We start from the raw sequence: 21,918 nt of genomic DNA, 5'->3' as shown, positions 1-21,918 counted from the left end.
AGTCTATTCATAGCGCACCTGTTTTTAAGTCAATTAGAATACGAATATATGATAAATCAAAATAGCTCAAGCAATGTAAAATATAAACTTTCAAATAACAAAAGATATCTTGACGATCTCTTAGTAATAAATTGTGCAGATTTTATTGAGATTTCAAAAAATATTTATCCACAAGAGTTAATTCTTGAGCCTAGCTATGGGATGGGACACTCCGACCATATCTTAGATTTAAATATTAATATTTCAAATAATAATATATTAGTTTTTAAATTATATAATAATACGGATGATTTTAATTTTGAAGTAATTAATTTTCCATTCCCTGAAAGTAATATACATTCAAATATTACTTATTCGGCTTATGATTCCCAATTATTTAGGTATGCAAAAATATGCAGTAATTACACAGATTTTAAAAATAGATGTAAAAAGCTGAGCGAAAAACTGATCTTAAGAGGTTTTTCTGCCAGAAAAATTAGTTGGCAATTCAAAAAATTTAGTTTTATGTATCATGAACTTTTAAGTAAATATACACAAAATTATAAACAAATACTGAATGATATTTTAATATAATTTCTCTTACGCTTTTCTTTTTTGGAAGTTTGAGTTTGTAGTGGTTTTCAAACAAGATTGAGGATCTTCAAATTGGTAATTGGTTCCAGATACCAATAAAAGATACATCTGGAAATGTCTTCATTTGTTCCAGAATGGTCTCTGTCAGTGACCTCTGGGATTTTATTAAGGAAACATCGAAACACTATTTGTATGTAATTTTTAATAGATTGACTAGTATGCATGTATTTCACAAGTTTTACCTGACATAGGGTTACCATATAGATCTTATGGTAGAGGCTCCACCGTGCCGGGTAAAGAAAGTAAAGCCTCAAAACCCGTTAAGGCAGGTGGTATTTCTTCTGATGAGCCCTAAATGGAAGGTTCTACTTGGAAATATTTTGCTAGATTTAAAGTGGTTTTGCTTGTAAATTTACAACGACTTACATTTATTGATGACGACTTTGCATGGACTTGGACATTCCTATTTGGTTGACGGTTAGGTTATACTGTTTGGTCCTAGGTAGTTGGATAGATGGGTAAGGTAAAAGCCTCGTTCAAGTGCACATTTCTCTCAATTGCTGGATTAGGACGACTTTTTTTTTTTTATTTTTTTTTTTTTTTTTTGGTTTTTTTTTTTTTGCCAAGTAATTACCTCTTAAACATAATATATATATATATATATATATATATATATATATATATATATATATATATATATAAAAAAAAAAAAAAAAATATATATATATATATATATATATATATATATATATATATATATATATATATATATATATATATATATATATATATATATATATATATATATATATATATATATATATATATAGTCAGAAACTTATTTTGTAATAAATATCATACCAAATCGCTACCTGCACAAAAGCAGAGGGAGGAAGGAGGTACCCCCGGGATAAACGAATTTACAATAAATTTCCCCTCACTCACAAAATATAAACTACAAGGCCTTAACAATCATTTTTGACATTTTGGGCTCCCCTTTAAAAGTCTGCAGGACTCACCTGTTGAAAGCGTTAATTTTAAAAACTTTCCAAAAAAGAAGTTTTTTTAAAAAAAAGTAAAGAGCCAAACTAAATTTAAGACGGGTAAAAAGAAGAACAAGAAAAACAAATCCTGTAAAAGTTATGACTATGTGAAGGATGAACAGGAAGGAAGAACTAAATTCGCTCCAGACCCTCTTAATTCAATCAAAATGGCTGATTTATCAACACATAGCTTAAAACTAAAGAATAATATAAATAATCATTTTGCCTATATTTGTTTTGGCAATAATTATCATTACGATAATGCTCCTTGATTCTTTATTTGACCGTCAATTTTTGCTTCCCGATAGTCCCGGTTTGTTGAATATCTTTGGTTTCCTTGAATATATTTTGGAATATCTGTCATTTGTTACTTGAGAATTAATTGTCTTAAAATCTTGACCACAAGACAACTAAGTAGCCGTCCTTCTGAGTACTGTTCATGTCGGTGGCCTTTTTATCTCTTTTAAATCTGATTGGTGGCGCAGCGGGTTTGATATTAGCTTTCTAATACGGGACCCAGAGTCCGAACTCAGCTGAAGCAACACACTTCAGCTGCAACAACACACTTCGGTGCCCACTTCGGGCACCAAATTAGATTCCAGTGATGAGATTATGCGAAAGCGTCTCCACTGTAATTCAAATAAGGAGAAGAAGAAGAAGGTTTTCACCTAGGATGTGCTCAAAAAATGTGTTGCTTTAACATTCGGCTTACAATAGTGCACTTTCATTTCTACTTTAGTTTTGACTAGCTAATTTTTAAGTACTTACTTGTAACGGAGTTGAGCAGGTATATACACAGTTTTGATGAGCAACACCTAAATTCTTTATCAGATTCTCTGGTCCATATGCCCAGCCCAGCTTCCACCCTGTGACACTGAATGTTTTACCAGCCGAACCGACTGTAATTGTTCGTTCCCACATACCCGGCAATGTGGCAATCCTAACGTGCTCATTTGGAGCATAGACAAGCCACTCATACACTTCGTCACTCATGCAGAGAACGTCGTGTTTAATGCATAGATCTGCAATCACTTGAAGTTCAGCACGGTTGAAGATCTGAAAAGTAAAATAGAAGGTGCTGACAATCAAGAAAGCAAGGCAACCATGATGCCTACCCAATGGATTTATCACTAGCCTTAGATATTCTTTTCTTTAATAGCAATTTTCATGCAGAGATTTCCACAAATTTTGCGCGACCGAAACGACTAGATTCAACAAATTTGATGAATTTAACAACAAATTAGGATACTTGTATTACTAGTAATTTTTTCACACTCAGAGGATATTTCTAGGTCCTATTATTTCTAGGATATGTCTTAGCACCAAATTATTTGCACCAAACACTGAAAGACAAAAAAAAACACACAAAAAAAAAACACTAAATACTAATAGCAACGTAGCTTAAGCTTTGGGGCAGCTACGCAAGAAAGGGAATAAGGCGTGTCTCCTCGCAAAATTTCTAAATTTTTCCGGTGCTTTGACTAATTCCCTATAGATTTTCTCCTTCATTAAAAGGTAAGGTTCTACATACGAGCCTGCAATTGCACATAAAAGCGAAAATTCATCTTTTTTAATTTTTTTTTCGAAAGTAAAACAGATCTTATAAAGAAGTTAAATAAATTGATTGAAACCTGAGGACCTAAGAAGTCAGAGGACATGAGAGGAGAGGAGATGAGAGAGAGAGAGAGAGAGAGAGAGAGAGAGAGAGAGAGAGAGAGAGAGGGAGAGAGAGAGAGAGAGAGAGAGAGAGAGAGAGAGAGAGAGAAAGGGAGAGAGAGAAAGGAAGAGTGAGTTTCTTTTAGCACCATCTCCAAGTCCTAATAACTAGATAAATCTCCCTTCACATTTAAATTTTCAAACATTTTCTTACTAATTTCTACATTATTTCAAAAAATTTATTACAGTTTGAGAAGTCTTTTACAGCTATACTTAACACTTTCTTTATCATTATTTGAAACCTTGTTCCTACATAAAACTTGGACTACTCCGCATTGAAAACTTCCTCTTTATTTCTTAGCGTGTCAATACAATATCTTGACTATTACGACATCAAGGCTGCATCTTCCAGATCATAGGTAACTTTAATCACAGCCTCTATTTCAGATTTCTTTAATTCATCCTTCAGTGCCTTATCCAATGTCCTTAATTTCATCTCATTCTTGTAAAATCTATCACGAAGAATTGTCTTATACAAAAGTTGTCGCTCATCTTCCAGGCTTATATCTTTCTCGCTAGTATCCCTAGCTGCTATTCAAACGGGCAACCTTAACCACATATTCGTCTTAATCCTCTCTTTTATCCAATCTTGACATCTTAAAATCTTCATCTTCAAAATCATCTATTTTTTTAAAACAACAATCCTTAAATTTTGCGGCTACTTCACAAAGTTTTTTATATCTTCTGTATTATCAAATTCTCAGCTTCAAATTCATATCTAATTCTTTTTGGAATTTTCCTCAAAAAATTTTTACCCTAGATTGCCATCTTCGCTTTTAATTTAATTAAATACAAACTAAATTAAAAGAAAAACAACAATAACAGCAAAAAAAACAATAACACAGGAATGATTTAAAACCAGTACCTTTCCAAGTGGGTTGTGTGGGGTATTGATAATTATAGCCTTGGTTTTGCTCGTAAATTTTGACCTCAACTCCTCTTCATTTAAAACCCAATTTTCAGATGTTGATTCATCTCCTTTCTAAAAAGAGGAACACGTCAGATGACATGCTAGGGACACAAGAATCGAGTAGTAAAGTTGGGAGAAAAAAACTCAATGTCACCTAACTAACTTTAATTCGGAAAAGCCAATGTCAAAGGTGTTCAGTCAAAAGACATATATGTATATTACAGGAGAGTTACACTGCAGAAAATAACGTTCTTTTTTGGTCTTTTTTCCCAGCATTTGACTTATTAAATTTATATAACTAACCATTAGAGCAAAGCAGTATTTAAAGATCTGTTTTTAATTTTTTGAAGCAAGAAAAAAAGGGGGCATCACATAGTTCGGAAAACTGAAAACCTTAAAACTATTACATATTAAAGTTGAAAAACAAAGGCTAAAATTGGTATAAAATAATCATTTGTTTTTGTTTTTTAAACTTTTTCTGCTTCATACATGAATGTCGCTAAAATAAACTTGTGAAAACTAACTCAATTAAGGGACGTTTGAATTAAGGGAGAGACATTTGTCGAAACGAGACCGTTAATACATATAAAGAAAAGATACATATTTCGGCCACCTTATGTGCAGTCCACATGAAGTTCATTTGGACTGGCTTCTGTGTCCACGTAGGTGTTTAAATCAATTAATGACAATTAATTACTTCTTCTCTAATGACGAATAGGCGTTTTTGGTTCGAATGAGGAGACAAATCGGCTTATTATAAGTTCTTAAATGTGCTATTTAAAAGAATATAAAAAATTAAGGAATATAAAAAATAAGAGACACACAAATCGAGAGGAGTGAAGTTGGGAGAGAAAAAAAAACAATAACGTTCAACGTCACCTGACTAACTTTAAATCGGAACGACAATTTGAAAGGCGTTAAGTCACAAGACATATGTAGGAAGCATTGTAATTAAATATTGTATTACAATAAATTGAAATATTACAATTTAAGGCTTTTGAGAGCGAAGAAAATATTCATCTATTTTCATGTGGTCATTTATTCAGGAAAATACTATTATTGCAACATTCCCTAATTCAAACATAATTCAGAGAATTTATTTAACCCTTCCAATAACCAATGCGAGCGGTCTAAGATGATTCTCAGTAATAGACGGCATAAATTTTTTAACATCCACATTAGGCCAACAAAAATTACATAGTTCATCATTACTTTACATGAATTAAAGAAGTAAAATTTTTGCAGAACTTTATTATTGTTTGTTTTAATAAATTGTATTTATTTAATTTTTGTACAAGTATATTATTTTTTTCCTATCTTTTTCTAGGAATTCGATAATTAAACATAACTACATAGACATATATGCTTTACATGCTATATACACATATAAGCTACATATATGCTTTAAACCTAAACTACCAAACGCAACGCATGTGTCATGACTCAAAAAAGGCTCGGATCAAGAATGTTGCCTTAAAGTAAACTTTAGCCTTAGCCCACCAATGTAGAAGAACGACAAAACAGAAAATGACTTGTTTTTAATCTTATTAGAACTGTAAAACCAACTATTAGAACTAAGTAGTATTTTTTCCTGAGATACGGCTAACTAAACAAAGGGGTCAAAAGCTCTATTTTACACTTATTTTGAAGCAAAAATGCTTCAAAATACTATGTGATACCAAATAGTTGAGCAAAGCGCCAGGCTCAAAAGAGTTCAGAAAAGAGCTCTAATATCGAAGCAGGCAGAAATGTCGTATGAAGAGCTGCTGACAAAGTTTAAAATGCAAACTCTGAAAAAAAGAAGAGAGAAACTCTGCATGGACTTTGGAAGAAAATCTCTGATCCACCCAATCCACAAAACCCTGTTCCCCCCTCAATTCATAGCAAAATGACTCACGCCCAGGGTTGCAGTGCCTGTTGAGAAACTTCAGCCGGTACGCTGTGCCCATCAGCGGTTAGCGAAAAGTTTTATACCTAGTTTTGTAAAAATGTATAACGAAAATCAGGAATATTCATTAGTGTTTTTTATGTATTTGCTTTTTAATGTGACTATACCAAAAAAATTGGCAGTGACAGGAAACTTTTGGTGAAAATAAAAGTTTATTTATCTTTATCTTTTTAGTTTAGAAAAACCAAGAACCTTTAAATTATTTTGACGTCTGAAAACAAAGGCTGAAATCAATATAAAATAACCAGTTTTTGATTAGTTTTTCTTTCTGCTTCTGATACGTATGACGTTAAAACATATTAGATTTAAACTCCTAAACCAAATTGGCTGGGTTTTGTCAATTGAGATATTGGCTACCTGTAAAGCAATTATCTTACCTTTTTAATTTTGAAAGCTAACTCAATTAAGGGAGGTTTGAATTTGGGGAGAGACATTTGCCGATGATAGAGTATTAACCTACATAAAAAAGGATATCAATTTTGGGCACCTTATGCGCAGTCCACGTCAAGTCCATTTGCACTGGCTTCTTTGTCAAACTAACTCTTTAAATCAACTCTTTTGGAGAGGAGACAAATCGGCTTTGATAGCTTGTAAATGAACTTTCTATGAATATCAAAATTGGGAGATGAATGTTCGGGTGGACATTCAGCAAATAGAACTACCATTCATTTGTTATACAAAGAAGGCTGCTCTCTTTAATTTATGATTCTTTGTCAACGTAACCAAGACTCTTCCTTTTTTTCCATAGATTAAATAAACACACTCACTTACCGGCTTAAGGGGGATAAAAACTGGGGTTCCTCCAGCGAGCCGTACCATTGGTTCATAGCAGTCAAAAAATGGCTCAATAATTATAACCTAAAGAAAAAAGTCTAATTATTACAAAGGACAAAAAAGTTCATTTCAGTCCAACTATTCTTTTTCCTTTTAGGAGGGGATTCTTCAGGCTAATATCGGACAGAAGGGGGAGACTCCTAGTCATGTCCCATGTGCAGTTATACTTCACAAATACAACTATAATCAGTGTCTCGCAGCACAAGACTGCCTGTGGCAGGCATAGGAGCATAGAGTCCTACTACACCCACTTTTTGCAGAGCCCAAGTTCTTGCACTCTCTCATGAAAAATCCACCTCTTTTGAATTCTTTATGTTGTAACCTCTTCCCATTTAATTTGGAGTTCAACTTGTTTTTATTTGGCCCTCAGCTAGGTTACCGAATAGCCTAATTTTCAGCATCCTATTGTACTAAACCCAAAAACCTGACCTAGCCATCTTGACTGCTAATTAAGACGCAAAAATTATTCTCTACATAGTAATTTCACCTTTCAACACCCAAATAATTAAGCAAAACCGAAAAAAAAATTTACTAAAATGATAGGTACTTTAAAAATACATGACAAACGAAACTCAGAGAGGAGAGAAAGTAACAAAATGAACCACCCTCCTTCTGTGAAAAGAGGGGTAATAATCTCTTTAGTCGACAGAGTTTTAGAAATTTGTTCCCGTAATCATATAAATTCTGAATTAAATTATGTCAAGGATATTCTTTTCTGCATTGGTTACCTAATCAAACTCATTGAAAATATAATAGTTAAACGATTAAAAAAGATAAAAGAACAAAATATGGGGCTTGTCCCCCTTGATTCAGTTACACCGGCAATTGAGAAATAAAACTTTCATCGTTTTACCATACATCCCGAAACTTGGCGATAAACTTGGAAAAATTTTAAATAAACATAATATCTCTGTTTCTTTCAAAACCGAACAAAAAGTTGAACACTTTTTCAACTCAGGAAAGGATAAAACAGACCCTGTACTGGGTAGTGGTGTCTACAGAATCCCGTGTTCTTGTGGGAAAATTTACATTGGTAGGACCCATCAACATCTAGGTGAACGTTTGCATGAGCAAAAAATTTCGATAGATAAGTCCCTGAGATTAAAAAATAACAATGAAAACTTTGATTCGGCATTGGCTTCGCATATTTTCGTAAATCTGACCCATCTAGTTCTGTTTGACTAGGCAACCTCATTATAAACTGTTAATGGCGTACAACAAACTTTTAAAGAGTTAATTGAGATAAAAAAATATATGAACCAAAATTTAGCAATAAATAGAGATACTGGAGATATTTCATTAAGCCCAGCTTACGATAGTTTAATCTTGAAGGGCTCATTCAATATTTTCAACCGAAAAAACTTAAAAGAACCTATTTGCATATCTAATGAAAACCGAAATTGTAGACCAGCTAAAATTATTGCAAGACGAAAGATCTTTGCACAATCATCTTGGTAAATTTGTTTTCATTGATTCCTGCCTGGTTTTTTTATTCAGTGTCTGTTCTGTCTTTGTACAGTAAGCTTCGAGAGGTTAGATTTTCTTGTTTTTTTCTTTTTTTGTTTATCACTTAGGACATCTTGGTGGAGGTCTTTTTTGAAATATTTGCTTATATTTTGTAATCTTCATGGTTCGCTGGCTGACAAAATCCTCGTTTTTTCACCCTTTTTGATTTTATTTTTCATTTTGTTACTTTCTCTCCTCTCTGAGTTTCGTTTGTCATGTATAGCCAGTGTGGTCTAAGAATGTATTTTGAAAATACATATTTAATTGGCATTGAGCCTGTGTCCTTTTCTTTTTTCTAAATATTGTAGCGAAAAACTTAGCCAAAAATTTAGGCTACGAAAAAATAAACAAAGAAAACGCAATAGTTAGGCCATTATTTTGGCCACCTTAATAAAATTCACAACTTCTTAATCAAATAGTAAAGCTTCTCCCTAGGACAAAGTATAATTTCTTTGGTTTATGTTACTTAAAAAAAAACTGGCAAGTGGGACTTTCAAGACTTAGTATAAAATCTTTAATGACGGTTTAAAATGTTAAAGCTACTAATTAAAGGAATAATTTTTTTTTAAAGAAATGTATTTTGTACAGTTAAAGAAAATGCAAATATGCTATTGCTCTGGATTCTAGGGTGTATACCCCCTTTAACCCACCTAGAGGTAGCACAGTATAACGGTTTAAACAAATAAACTGGAAGCAAATTTACCAATAGGTCTTTGCCGTGCACCTTAAGAACTATAGTTCTACTGAATCACTACAATTTATAGTTAGTATATCCAGCTGAAAAAGAATCCACATCAGTGGTGCCGATTCACGAAAATTGGAGGGGCGAGGGGCAAAATGTATTTTTTAGAATCTAAAGCGGAGAAGGTCAATTTTGATTTTTTTTTCATTTGTTTCATTGAAAACACCAAAAATGTATTTTTCGATGGAAATACCAAAAGAGGCATTTATTTAAACCTGAAAGGTTGATGAGGAAAGGACAAAAGCCCCTCCCAGTTCTTACCACTGATTCATAGATTCCGCTCTTTTATCCCCTTTATGTTTCACTTCTATAATTTAGAATGAATTCTTCTCAATACTTACTTCATCACCTGCGTTGACAGTCGACATGATGCCACAAAACAGAGCTTCATATGCCCCAGCACCAACGAGGATGTTTTTATAAGGATCCAATGATCTTCCAACTAACTTCCCATAAAAAGATGCCAATGCTTGGACTAGTCTGGGATGACCCTAAAATATTGATTTTCTATTTTAAAGGTTATCATCCTAAAGGTCATAATTTTTAATGTTGGCTAAGTAAGACAAATACAAATACCAAACAAATACTATATACAACCTATAGATATACATACTATACTATATTATGCATACTATACAATACTATACAAATAGCAATTCCCTTCAACATCAGTTCACAGGAGGCCAGCACAGCTGAGCAAACTCTTTCTTCACCCCATGCTGTTCAGAGCTCTCCTCTTTAGCGCCTTTCATAGCGTTTTTATTTTCTTTAAATCTATGCTCATTCACCCTTTGCTGACTACCCCTTTCGAAGACGTAAACATTTTTCGGGACACAACTAAAATGACAAAAAGCACAATTTTCGACAACCCCCGACATCAGGTTGTTTATGTTCACGGGGCCTTTTCAGACAAAATACCGAAAGTTAATGAGCTAGAAACGCTCACTGTAAGCAGTAGCGTAAAATGACATTCTACGATCGCCAATTTTCAGGTAAGGTCACGAATGGGTACCTTGATACCTGTTACTTATCATTCTATGTTCATTTGGCGTCTTAGGGGCAAAGACCTGATATTGTTCCAAACCGCACAAAGTGAGCAAGGTGTATTAGCCTGCTTCTGTTCAAGATAAACTCAGGCATTCTAAATATGGCGAACCAAACGATCCTCCAAACCGCAGGTTTTAAACGCAAAAAAAGAAAGAAGAAAGGTCGGCCAAACTTGTATTCCATTTGAGAAAGCTCAAATGTAGTATTCTTTTAGGCCAAGCAATTGTACTTATAGTCTTAAAAACGCTCTTTTTGGTGCATTGGAAATTGTCATTAAAAATCTATAGACCTACACAATAATCCGTCACATTCACCTGATTTGCAAGACAAAATGTGTGACAAAATTTAAAATTTGTGCGCCAGAACAGCTTTAACTGAAGCTATATGTGCGTGGATTGAAGTTTCCTTAAAAAAATTGCAAATAATACATAAAAATAAAAGGTACAGAAAAAAGAAGAAAACGGTGAAGCATCTTACGTATCCTCTAGTATACTGGTTCATCAGCAGGTTTTCACCCGTCGCTACGTCAGCTAAGCTTTTCGTCACATGATCTGGGGCAGCAAAATCAGGAAAGCCCTGACCAAGATTTAGCGGCTTCTGCTCCAGGGCAAGTTGAATGAATTCCACCCTAAAAGATCAGATTGGACTTGAATACTTAAATATCAAATAGAAATAAAAACAAAATTCAAATTACCAATAAAATGTATTCGACGAAACAAAACCATGATATGCAATATGTGATTTTTTGTGTTGTATAATCTTATTAGAAACAAAGGGATAACCTTCCATAAAATTGGTTTAATCCCCTTCAACATACTGGCTTTGGGTAGCGATGCATTTATCCTAGTGATTAATGCATAGGTAGGGTATTTCTAGAAGGGTATTCAGCTGCCCTGACATGAATCTCTCTCTTGATGTCAGTAATGGTAAAAATATTACCTTTAAACACAGTTTTGATCTTAAGACAGACCCAGAAGTTTCATAATAGTGAATCCAGTGAGTAAAGGCGATAGGGATAGACTGACACGCAATTTTCCTTCTATTCAGACAATGAATCAAGCTTGGATACGACTTTTTCCGGGCAAATAAGTACATGGAGGCCCCACGATGGTGTTTCAGATGCCAGAGCTTCGATCATCTGATTGAAAACTGCAAAAACAGTTCCAGATACGCAAGAAGTTCCGGACCACACTCTAGTAACAAAGATACACCGTGTAACTGAGACCTCAAATGCACTTCTTGCAACGGACCTCATGTCTGCTTCAGCCTAAGATGCCCTGAATTGAGAGAGATTCTGAGAAACAAAAATAATCAATAAATAGACCTTTTAAAGTTTTTAGTCTGAATATCAATGGTTGTCGCAACAAAGAAAAAGACATAGATGATCTCCTTAAAATTTATGACGTTCTATTTATCCAAAAGCACATGCTTTCTGGGATGAATATAAGCTTCCCGAACAGATCCTGGTCGTACGATGTCTTTTTAGAGCCGGCAAGATCTACGGCAGGGCGTCCGTCCAGAGGCTTGGCAATATACGCTAGGAAGGAACTTTTGGCTAAGCCGACTATTAGAAGCAGTAGTCAGTTGTGTGTCTCTGTTGAGGGTATCGAGTACATCAACATATACATGCCTACTAACTACAACAATACTGTCTCATTGACAAAGTTCTCAAAAGCAGCAGATGCCCTAAGAAAACATTTGGAGTCTCTTGAGCTCCGTGGGTGTAAGTGGCTAATCGCCAGGAACCTCAACTGTGACCCATACAAGGACCATATTCTATATGATATCTTATGAATTGCCTCCCCACCACTTTTAAAATTTGGCCGAAGTCCCTGGATTTTACGTACACCCATACTAGTGGTCATACCTCCAATATCACCACGTACTTTCATGCACATCCATTTCTAGTCTTCCAGTTACAGTTTGCACTGATAATCCGATTAGTGACCATTTCGGAATTTCGTTTCAGATGCAGCCAACACAGAACACTTTCACGCTTGTTCCAGGAAGTGGGTCTACAAGCAAAATTGGGAGAAATGCAATATTCCCCTTTACGTCGCCACTGTTGCTTCAGTCCTAAGTTGCATCAAAGTTCCGTTTCATCTACTCTGCTCTGGCCCTTCCGATGTCTCAGCCATGGTTGATTTTAACACTTATTACCATCATGTAATCCATGCTCTGAAAGTTGCCAAAGCGAAAGCGGTTCCTACAACACGAGCCAAAATTGGGACAGAAAAACCGATGTGGTCCGAATCCATTGAACTCCAGCCGGCAAAATGACATGCAAAAACTTGGCTAAACCTTTGAATTGCTTGTGGTAGACCGCTACGTGGGACTGTATTCGAGCTGAAACGGAGCACAAAACGCAAGTACAAAGCTGAAATGAAGAGTACCGACTTATCGGGCAACAGTTCACTGGAAATAAAAAATCGTGGCCAAGCCTAATCAGACCAGACGATCATCCATCTAGTACTTCTCTGACACTACATGATTGACACTCTTACTATACTTTGACGTATGAAGATGAAAAGCTTGCTATAACCAATCAATAAGAAACGGAAGTTTCCAGCTGGCTTGCACGTTTCTCAGGGCAGCATTGCGTTGTTCCTATTTCCCTTGAGAAGATCAAGTTAGCTGTCGGAAAAGTACTTTCCAAAGCAAAGAATGGGATGGACAGCGATGGTCTTTCAATAAAACACATCAAGCACTTACCTGAATGCTTCTATTCCCATCTTTAGCCTATCTTCCAGGTGTGCATCACCAGGGGTTTTGTTCCAAACGCTTTCCTGAAAGGGGTCATCTCATCTGTCGTCAAAAAGGAAAAAGATCCAAAGAAATGCAAATCTTATAGACCCATAACCGTCTCGTGCTTCTTGAGCAAAGTGTATGAAAATGTGATCTTCTCTGAGCTTGATACTAGATACTTTGGGAACAATCAGCTTGGATTCCAGAAAGGTCTCGGGTGCCCAGAGGCTCACCGCCTTCTGGCTAACGTACTTATGGACTCGGAAAGAAAAAAGTCGCCGCTGTATATGTGCACTATTGACATATCGAAAGCGTTCGATAGCGTCAATCACATGGAAGCAATAAATGCTCTACTGCACAATAGAGTAAGTTCGAGCATAGTGAGTACTCTGAAATTTTGGTACGAAAATTCGACTGTGTTGGCCAAGTCGAAAGTACAATTCGAAGTCGAAAGGTAAAAATCAGGAGATGTGTGAGGCAAGGCAGCGTTCTTAGTCCTCTTATTTTCAAACATACCATCTCCGAGATTCTGGACCATATCTCGCCCTCTCTCATATTGCATGGTACTGACCTATCTTACTTGGCATACGCTGAAGACGCCCTTCTGCTCAGTAGATCCAAAGCAAACTTAGAAGAGAACCTGAATCGACTCCTAAGTGACTGTCAATCTATTGGGCTTTCTATCAACATTGATGTGTGAATTTTTGTCTTTTAATGCACCGCAAAGTGATTCTGTCACTCTCGGGAATCATGTTATCCCTACGGTATTGGAGCTGAGATATCTTGGTATTATGATTGCAGAAACAATCATTAAAACTAAACAAGCCATTGTTAAGCAAACAACAAAAGCCATTAAATGTGCATATGCGTCTCTAGTGCCGAATCCCGGCACTGCCCCAGGAAGTCTCTTGCATCGATACACTGTTCAGTGTACTTACCACACATAACCTACCTTGCCGGTGCATCCCACATGCTGTCAGTGAGAAACACTGAAAACTTCAAAAAGTGCTACTATAAATTTGAAAAATTTTTACTGCACATACCCAAGCGTTATAGGAATTCACGCCTTGAAAAATATGGTCTTAAAAAGCCATCCAAACAATGGTCTAGCATTCGAAATAATTCAGTGCTAAAAGTTTAATTAGATAGACGACGTTTCTCATCTGCATTTATTTGAGCGTCGTGAATTACAATGAGTATTGCATCTTTATCTTTTTGTAGTGCTCCACTATAATCTATTTTTGTAGATGGTGGGTGACGAAATGTTATCATTATTATTAGTGGCTCAAAAGTATGAAACAAATTCAACATTCACCAATCTTATTCGCAAATTATAATTTAAAGCTGGTAATGACTCTCTCTCTCGATGTCAGTAATGGTTAAAATTTTACCTTTAAACACAGTTTTGATCTTGAGACAGAGCCGAAACTTTCATAGTAGTGAATCCAGTTCATAAAGGTGATGCGGATAGACTGACACGCGATTTTCCTTCTATTAGTGGCTCAAAAGTATGAAACAAATTCAATATTCACCAATCTTATTCGCAGATTATAATTTAAAGCTGGTAAAAATACTTTGCACAAATCCATACGGTATGTTAAGCTCTAAAATAGCTATTTGCCTTTTTCAAAACAATTTCCAATACGTTTTCTTCTATTCTTACGGTTCATGTACGTCATGAACTCTGTTTTTATTCTACCGACTCATTTAAATTATTTCTTCTTTAAATTCACTCATACTGCTTGCATCTGTATATATATACATATATACATACATATATATATATATATATATATATATATATATATATATATATATATATATATATATATATATATATATATATATATATATATATATATATATATATATATATATATATATATATATATATATATATATATATATATATATATATATATATATATATATATATATATATATACATATATATATATATATATATATACATACAAAATCAAAAAATCTTGTTATTAAAGATTTTTTTGTGAAATAGGGCCACTGAAAGATGGCTATTCAAGGTCAAGCCCTTCTTTTCAGGCTGCTTTAATCACTTGGTTCAATTTTTAGACTTACTTGGAGTCTTGGACGTCTATTTACTTTATTTTTCTTTTTTTTTTTGCAACTGTTGACTTAACTTGTTCAAACATTTGTTTATCTTACATGCTATTGTGTCTGCCAAAAATCGGACATTGGAATATCTTTACCTGAAAACAACCAAAGATCCAGTTTGACGTTCTTATATTTTTTCAGAATCTTCGGAATTATGAATTGGGATCTAATGACTAACCTTGATTTTAATGAAAAACCAATTTCAATTCAAATATTTTCTTTTGCACTAAATATTGAAAATAAACATTAAAATTATAGTAAAATTTTGAACTGATGAGCTTTCAGCAATTAATATCATTATAAATCAAATTATCAGTTAAATTTATTAGTCCTTTCTAAAGTTGTTCAAGACGAATATACTTTCACTACAAACAAGAGTTTGGATACTGCCCCCTTCCTGAACTGTAAAAACTAAAAGCCTACTGAGTCACTGGTGCTTCACTGAAAACGAATTATATTACAAATATTGTCTTTTCCAGTTCTTGCAGCATCGAAAATAAAAATAAAATTACAGTGAAATAAAATTCTTGAGCTGATGGATTTTTCAACAATTTAATATCATTATACATCGAATATTCAATGTGATGTTGTTTATACTTTCCAAGACCGTTCAAGACGCATATAGTTTTCAGTAAAGCGCCAATGACGCAATAGGTTTTAGACTTTTACAGTGAGAGAAGGAGCCGATACCCAAACTCTTGTTTGTAGTGATTTTGTTCGTTCCAAGCTTGATTTGCATATTCAATTTAAGTTTCACTCGTCTTAAGATTTATTTATTCATTTACATTAATATATGTTGTATGTTTGTTTGCATTGATTGTTTATTTAATTTCTGTTCGTTCTAAGTTTCATTTATAATTTAATAGCAAAATATTATTTTCAGTTTTAAGCTTGATTTACATATTCAATTTAAGCATTATTCGCTTTAAGATCTATTTATTCATTTCTATTATTACTTGTTGTATGTTTTTTGCTATGATTGTTTATTTAATTTCTGTTCGTTTTGGGTTTCATTTATTCTTTAATAGTAATTTATGGTTGTTTTGAGTTTCAATTTTAACAGGTATTTGTATCTGCTGAGCTTAAGTTTAAAATCGTCTTTACTTTTCTTTGAAAAACTTATTTTTCGGAAAGTTTTTTTTTTATTAATTTTTGTTAGTTTTTGATTGCAAAAAGTTTCAGGTTTTTAAAAATTTCTTATTTCAAAATCAAACTTTAAAAGAAACAACCAAACGTTCATCAAAGTATTAAAACTGGTATCAAAGTAACAATATCAAAGTGAAAAATGGGTTTGTGTCAACCTCGGAGTTTTTATTATCTGATGTTTGAACTATTTTTAACCAAATGGCTGTCTCAAATTTTTTTATCGGATGGGTTTGGGGAAAAAAGGGCGTGAGGGGGGGGGGCTAATTGCCCTTCGGTCTCTTTTGACTCTATAAAAGTGAACTAGAACTTTCTATTTTCAATCAAATGAGCCTTCTCTGAAGCTTATAGGAAAATCCCTTCTATAAGAACCATATATACCCCCAGAGTATAACTTACAACGCCTGCCCCTGGGCCCTGGGGGTTTGTGTTGACCCCGTAGTTTTAATATCTGATGTTTGAACTATTTTTAACAAAATGGTCACCTCAAATTTTTGTTCTACGGTCTTATCCATCTTATAAATTAAAAGGTATGGAGGGCAGGAGGTACTAGCTGCTCTCTTATCATTTTTTACTCCGATAAAAAGAACCTTAACTCTTAACTTCCGGTCGAATGAGACCTCTCGGAAATTAATACGAGCTCCCCTTTCATAAGAACCATATACGGCCCCAGGACATAGCTTACAATGCCTACCCCCTGGCCCCTGGGGGGTTGTGTCGACACCGGAGTTTTTGTTATCTGACCTTTGAACTATTTCAAAAAAATGGCTATCTCAAAAGTTACATCGGATGGGTTTGGGGAAAAAAAGGCGTGGCGGGGGCTAGAGACCCTCCAATTTCTTTTGACTCTTAAAAATTGAACTAGAAATTTCAATTTTCATTCAAACCAGCCCTCTCTGAAACTTATACGAGGAATCTTCCATAAGAACCATATATGCCCCCAGGCCATACCTTGCACCGTTTTTTCTTACCTGACCTTTAAACTATTTTAAATAAAATGGCCATCTCAATTTTTTTTTCGGATGCATTCAGGGAAAAAGGGGCGTGGGGGGATAGTTGCCCCACATTATCTTTTAACTCTTAAAAACTAGACTAGAGATCTTATTTTTCAATTAAAGGAGACGTCGTTTAAGTTCGTACGAACATCCCTTCCATAAAAGCTGTATATGCCCTCTAGGCATAACTTACAATGCTTACCCTGGGCCCTGAAGGATTGTTGCGACCCTGGAGTTTTCGTTATATGATCTTTGAACAATTTAAAAAAAATGGCTCTCTCAGAGTTCTTATCGAATGGGTTTGAGGAAAATAGGACGTGGAGAAGGGGGGGGGGGGCTAGTTAGCCTCTGATCTCTTTTGATTCTTAAAAAGTGAACAAGAACATTCAATTTACAATCATATGAGCCCTCTCCGAAGTTTATAAGAGAATTCCTTCCATAAGAACTATATATGCCCCCAGAGCATTACTTACAACGCCTGCCTCCGGGCCCTGGGGGGTTGTGTCGACCCTGGAGTTTTCATTATATGATCTTTGAACTATTTTTAAAAAAATGGCTATCACAGTTTTTATCGGATGGGTTTGAGGAAACAGCGCTTGGAAGGGGAGGGGGGCTAATTGCCCTCCGATCTCTTTTGACTCTTAAAGAGTGAACAAAAACTTTCAATTTTCAATCAAATGAGCCCTCTCCGAAGTTTATATGAGCATCCCTTCTGTAAGAACTATATACCCCCAGAGCATTACTTACAACGCCTGCCTTCGGGCCCTGCGGGGTTGCGTCGACAAGGGAACTTTTCCATCTAACCTTTGAACTATTTTTAATGAAATGGCTATTTTAAAAATTTTATCTGATGGGCTTGGGGAAAAAAGAGTGTGTGTGTGTGGGGGGGGGGGGGGCGAGTTGCCCTCGGATATCTTTTGACTCTTAAAAGGTGAACTAGAACTTTCAATTTCCAATCAAATGAGCCCTCTCTAAAGTTTATACGAGAATCCCTTTCATAAGAACCATATACGCCCCCAGGCAATACTTATAACGCCTACCCCCGGGCCCTTGGGGGTTTGTGTTGACACCGGAGTTTTTGTTATCTAATTTTTGAACAATTTAAAAAAAACTGGTTATCTCAGAATTTGTAGCGGATGGGTTTGGAGAAAAAAGAGCGTAGGGGAGGGGGTCTAGTTGCCCTTAAATCTATTGACTATTAAAAAGTGAACTAGAACTTTCAATTTCCAATCGAATGAACCCTCTATTAAGTTTCAACGGGCATCTCTTTCATAAGAACAATACATGCCTTTAGGGCATAACTTAAGACACCTTCCCCCGGTCCCTGGGAGGTTGTGTTGACATCGGAGTTTTTTTTTATCCGACCTTTGAACGATTTTTAACAAAATTTCTATCTCAAAATTTTCATCAGATGGATTTAGAAAAAGAAGGCGTGGGGCGGGGGGGGGGGGGGGGGCTAGTTGCCCTCGGATCTCTTTTGACTATTAAAAAGTGAGCTCAAACTTTCAATTTCCAATTAAATGAGCCCTCTAAAGTTTATACAAACATCCTTGGCATAAGAAGAATGTATACCCCTTGGTATGACTAATAACATCCGCCGCCGGACCTAGGGAGATTGTATCAACATCTGAGTTTTCGTTATCTAACCTTTGAGCACTTTTTAACCTAATGGCTATCTCAAAATTTTTATGGGATGCATTCGGGGAAAAAGGGGGCCCAGGGGGGGGGGGGGGCTATGTGCCCTCCAATCTCTTTTGACTCTCAAAAAGTGAACTAGAACTTTCAATTTCGAATCAAATGAGCCCTCTCTAAAGTTTATACGAGAATCCCTTTCACAAGAGCCATATACGCCCCCAGGCAATACTTACAACGCCTACCCCCGGGCCCTTGGGAGGTTGTATTGACACCGGAGTTTTGTTATCTAATTTTTGAACAATTTTCAAAAAACTGGCTATCTCGAAATTTGTAGCGGATGGGTTTGGAGAAAAAAGAGCGTGGGGGGGGGGGGCTAGTTGCCCTTAACGCTCTTGACTCTTATAAAGTGAACTAGAACTTTCCATTTCCAATCAAATCGACCTTCTATGAAATTTTTTAGAGCATCTTTTTCATAAGAACAATACATACCTTTAGGGCATAACTTAAGACACATTCCTCGGGGCTCTGGGGGGTTATGTTGACATCAGAGTTTTTTTATCCAACCTTTGAACGATTTTAACAAAATGTCTATCTAAAATTTCCATCAGACGGATTTGGAAAAAGAAGGCGTGGGGCGCGGGGGGGGGGGGGCTAGTTGCCCTCGGATCTCTTTTAACTATTAAAAGTGACCTCGAACTTTCAATTTCCAATTAAATGAGCCCTCTAAAGTTTATACGAGCATCCCTTTCATAAGAACCATATATGACCCCAGGGCATAACCAACAACGCCTGCCCCCGGGCCCTGGGGGGTTGTGTCGACACCTCAGTTTTTGTTATCTGACTTTTGAACACTTTTTAACTTAATGGCTTTCTCAAAATTTTTATGGGATGCATTTGGGAAAAAAGGGGCGCAGCGGGGCTAGTTGCCCTCGAATGCTCTTTTGACTCTCAAAAACTGAACTAGAACTTTCAATTTCCAATCAAATGAGCCCTCTTTGAACTTTTTTCAAGCATTACTTCCATCGGAACCATATATTCCCCCAGGGCATAACTTACAACGCCTGCCCTCGGGCCCTGGGGGATTGTGTCAACCCCGGATATTCGTTGTATGGTCTTTGAACTATTTTTAAAAAAATGGCTATATCAAAGTTCTTATTGGATGGATTTGAGGAAAAAAGGGCGTGGAGGGGGGCGCTAGGTGCCCTCCAATCTCTTTGACTCTTAAAAAGTGAACTAGAACTTTCAATTTCCAATCAAATGAGCCCTCTGAAGTTTTTATGAGCATCCCTTCCATAAGAACCGCATATGCCCCCAGGGCATAACTTACAACGCCTACACCCGGGCCCTGGGGGGCTATGTCGACACCAGAGTTTTTGTTATATGATCTTAGAACTATTTTTAACAAAATCTATTTTTAACAAAATAGCTATCTCAAAATCTTTTATCGGATGCATTTTGGAAAATAGGGCGTGGGGGGGGGGGGGGAGTACCCTCCGATATCTTTTGACGCTTTAAAAGTGAACTAGAACTTTCAGTTTCCAATCAATTGAGCCCTCTCTAAAGTTTATACGAGCATTTGTTCCATAAGAACCATATATGCCCCCAGGGCGTAACTTATAACCCTTCCCTGAAGACTGCGGGGGAGTTTCCTCCTCAAAGCTAAATTTCCAGAACTTTCAACTACGTTGAACAAAATGGCTATCTCAAAATTTTGATTGGATGTGTTTGGGGAAATGGTGGACGTGGAATGGGTGTTAGTTGCCTTCCAATTACTTTTGACTTTTAAAAAGGGCACTAGCCTTTTACATTTCCAATCGAATGAGCCCTTTTTGAAGTTTGTACGACAATACTTTCTATAAAAACCTTATATGCCCCCAGGGCATAACTTACAACCCTTGTCCTGAGGGCTGTGTGGGGGGGGGGGGAGAGGTTGTCATCCTCAAATACCTAATTTCCAGAATTTTCAACTAGGTTGAACAAAATGGCTGTCTCAAAATTTTATTAGATGTGTTTGGGGAAAAGGTGGGCGTGACAGGGGGGTTAGTAGCCCTCCAATCACTTTCGACTATTAAAAACGGCCTAGCCCTTTTAAGTTCCAATCGAATGAGTCCTTTTTGAAGTTTCTACGACAAAGCTTTCTATAAAAACCTTATATGCCCTAAGGGCATAACTTACAACCCGTGCCCTGAGGGCTGTTGGGAGAGCATCCTCCTCAAAAACATTATTTTAATCTGGAAATCAACTACGTAGAAAGAAATGGCTATCTCGAAATTTTGACTGGATATGTTTGGAGAACCGTTGGGCATGGAAGGGGTATTCGTTGCCTCCCAATCACTTTTGACCCTTAAAAAGGGTACTAGAACTCTCGATTTCCAATCGAATGAGAACCATTAGTAGTTTATACGACGACCCCTTCCATATGAAGAGCCTCTGGAAGAAAAAATAATAATAAATAATAAAACACTGGGAGCCGAATAGCCTATACTATATACAACGCTATAGCGTTGCCTCTGATAGTGCTTTATATTAAACACAATTTTTAATTCCTAGTAACAACACTTGCTTTTATTGTTATGGCCAGAAAACCGAATTTATAGAGATTATAGGACACCTGACCTCTCTGTTCATAAAAAAACTGATTTTGCCGATTTCGAAATTCGATAAGTTAATTGTATTTTATATTCCAGTACGAATTTTGATACGATAGTTTCGATACAAAATTCGATATGGTAATTTTATTTTATATTTTATATTTCGATATATTTATATTTTTTATATTTCATAATTATATTCTATACTTCGATACGGTAATTGTATTTTATGTTTCGATACAAAATTTGATACGATAATTTCGATACGAAATTCGGTACGGAAATTGTATTTTACTATTTTGATACGAAATTTGATACAATAATTTCGGTACGGTATTTTTACGATATTTCGATACA

General features: G+C 35.6%; 1 protein-coding gene across 1 annotated transcript in view; it reads right to left on the bottom strand.

The window, feature by feature from the left end:
• Nucleotides 1-21,918, bottom strand: part of LOC148942640 (kynurenine aminotransferase-like) — a 41,430-nt gene that overhangs the window by 7,992 nt on the left and 11,520 nt on the right. The window contains exons 3-7 of the mRNA XM_089102149.1: nucleotides 10,797-10,947; nucleotides 9,614-9,763; nucleotides 6,962-7,048; nucleotides 4,198-4,314; nucleotides 2,385-2,672 (exon numbers count right to left, since the gene is read on the bottom strand). Of these exons, the coding sequence (XP_088958275.1) occupies nucleotides 2,385-2,672; nucleotides 4,198-4,314; nucleotides 6,962-7,048; nucleotides 9,614-9,763; nucleotides 10,797-10,947 (793 nt within the window). The remainder of the gene's footprint in view (nucleotides 1-2,384; nucleotides 2,673-4,197; nucleotides 4,315-6,961; nucleotides 7,049-9,613; nucleotides 9,764-10,796; nucleotides 10,948-21,918) is intronic.

Source organism: Artemia sp. Qi Xiang Cuo, chromosome 16 (genome assembly GCF_049724085.1).
Source record: "Artemia sp. Qi Xiang Cuo chromosome 16, ASM4972408v1, whole genome shotgun sequence".
NCBI lineage: Eukaryota > Metazoa > Arthropoda > Branchiopoda > Anostraca > Artemiidae > Artemia > Artemia sp. Qi Xiang Cuo.
This window is presented reverse-complemented; position numbering and strand designations above follow the sequence as displayed.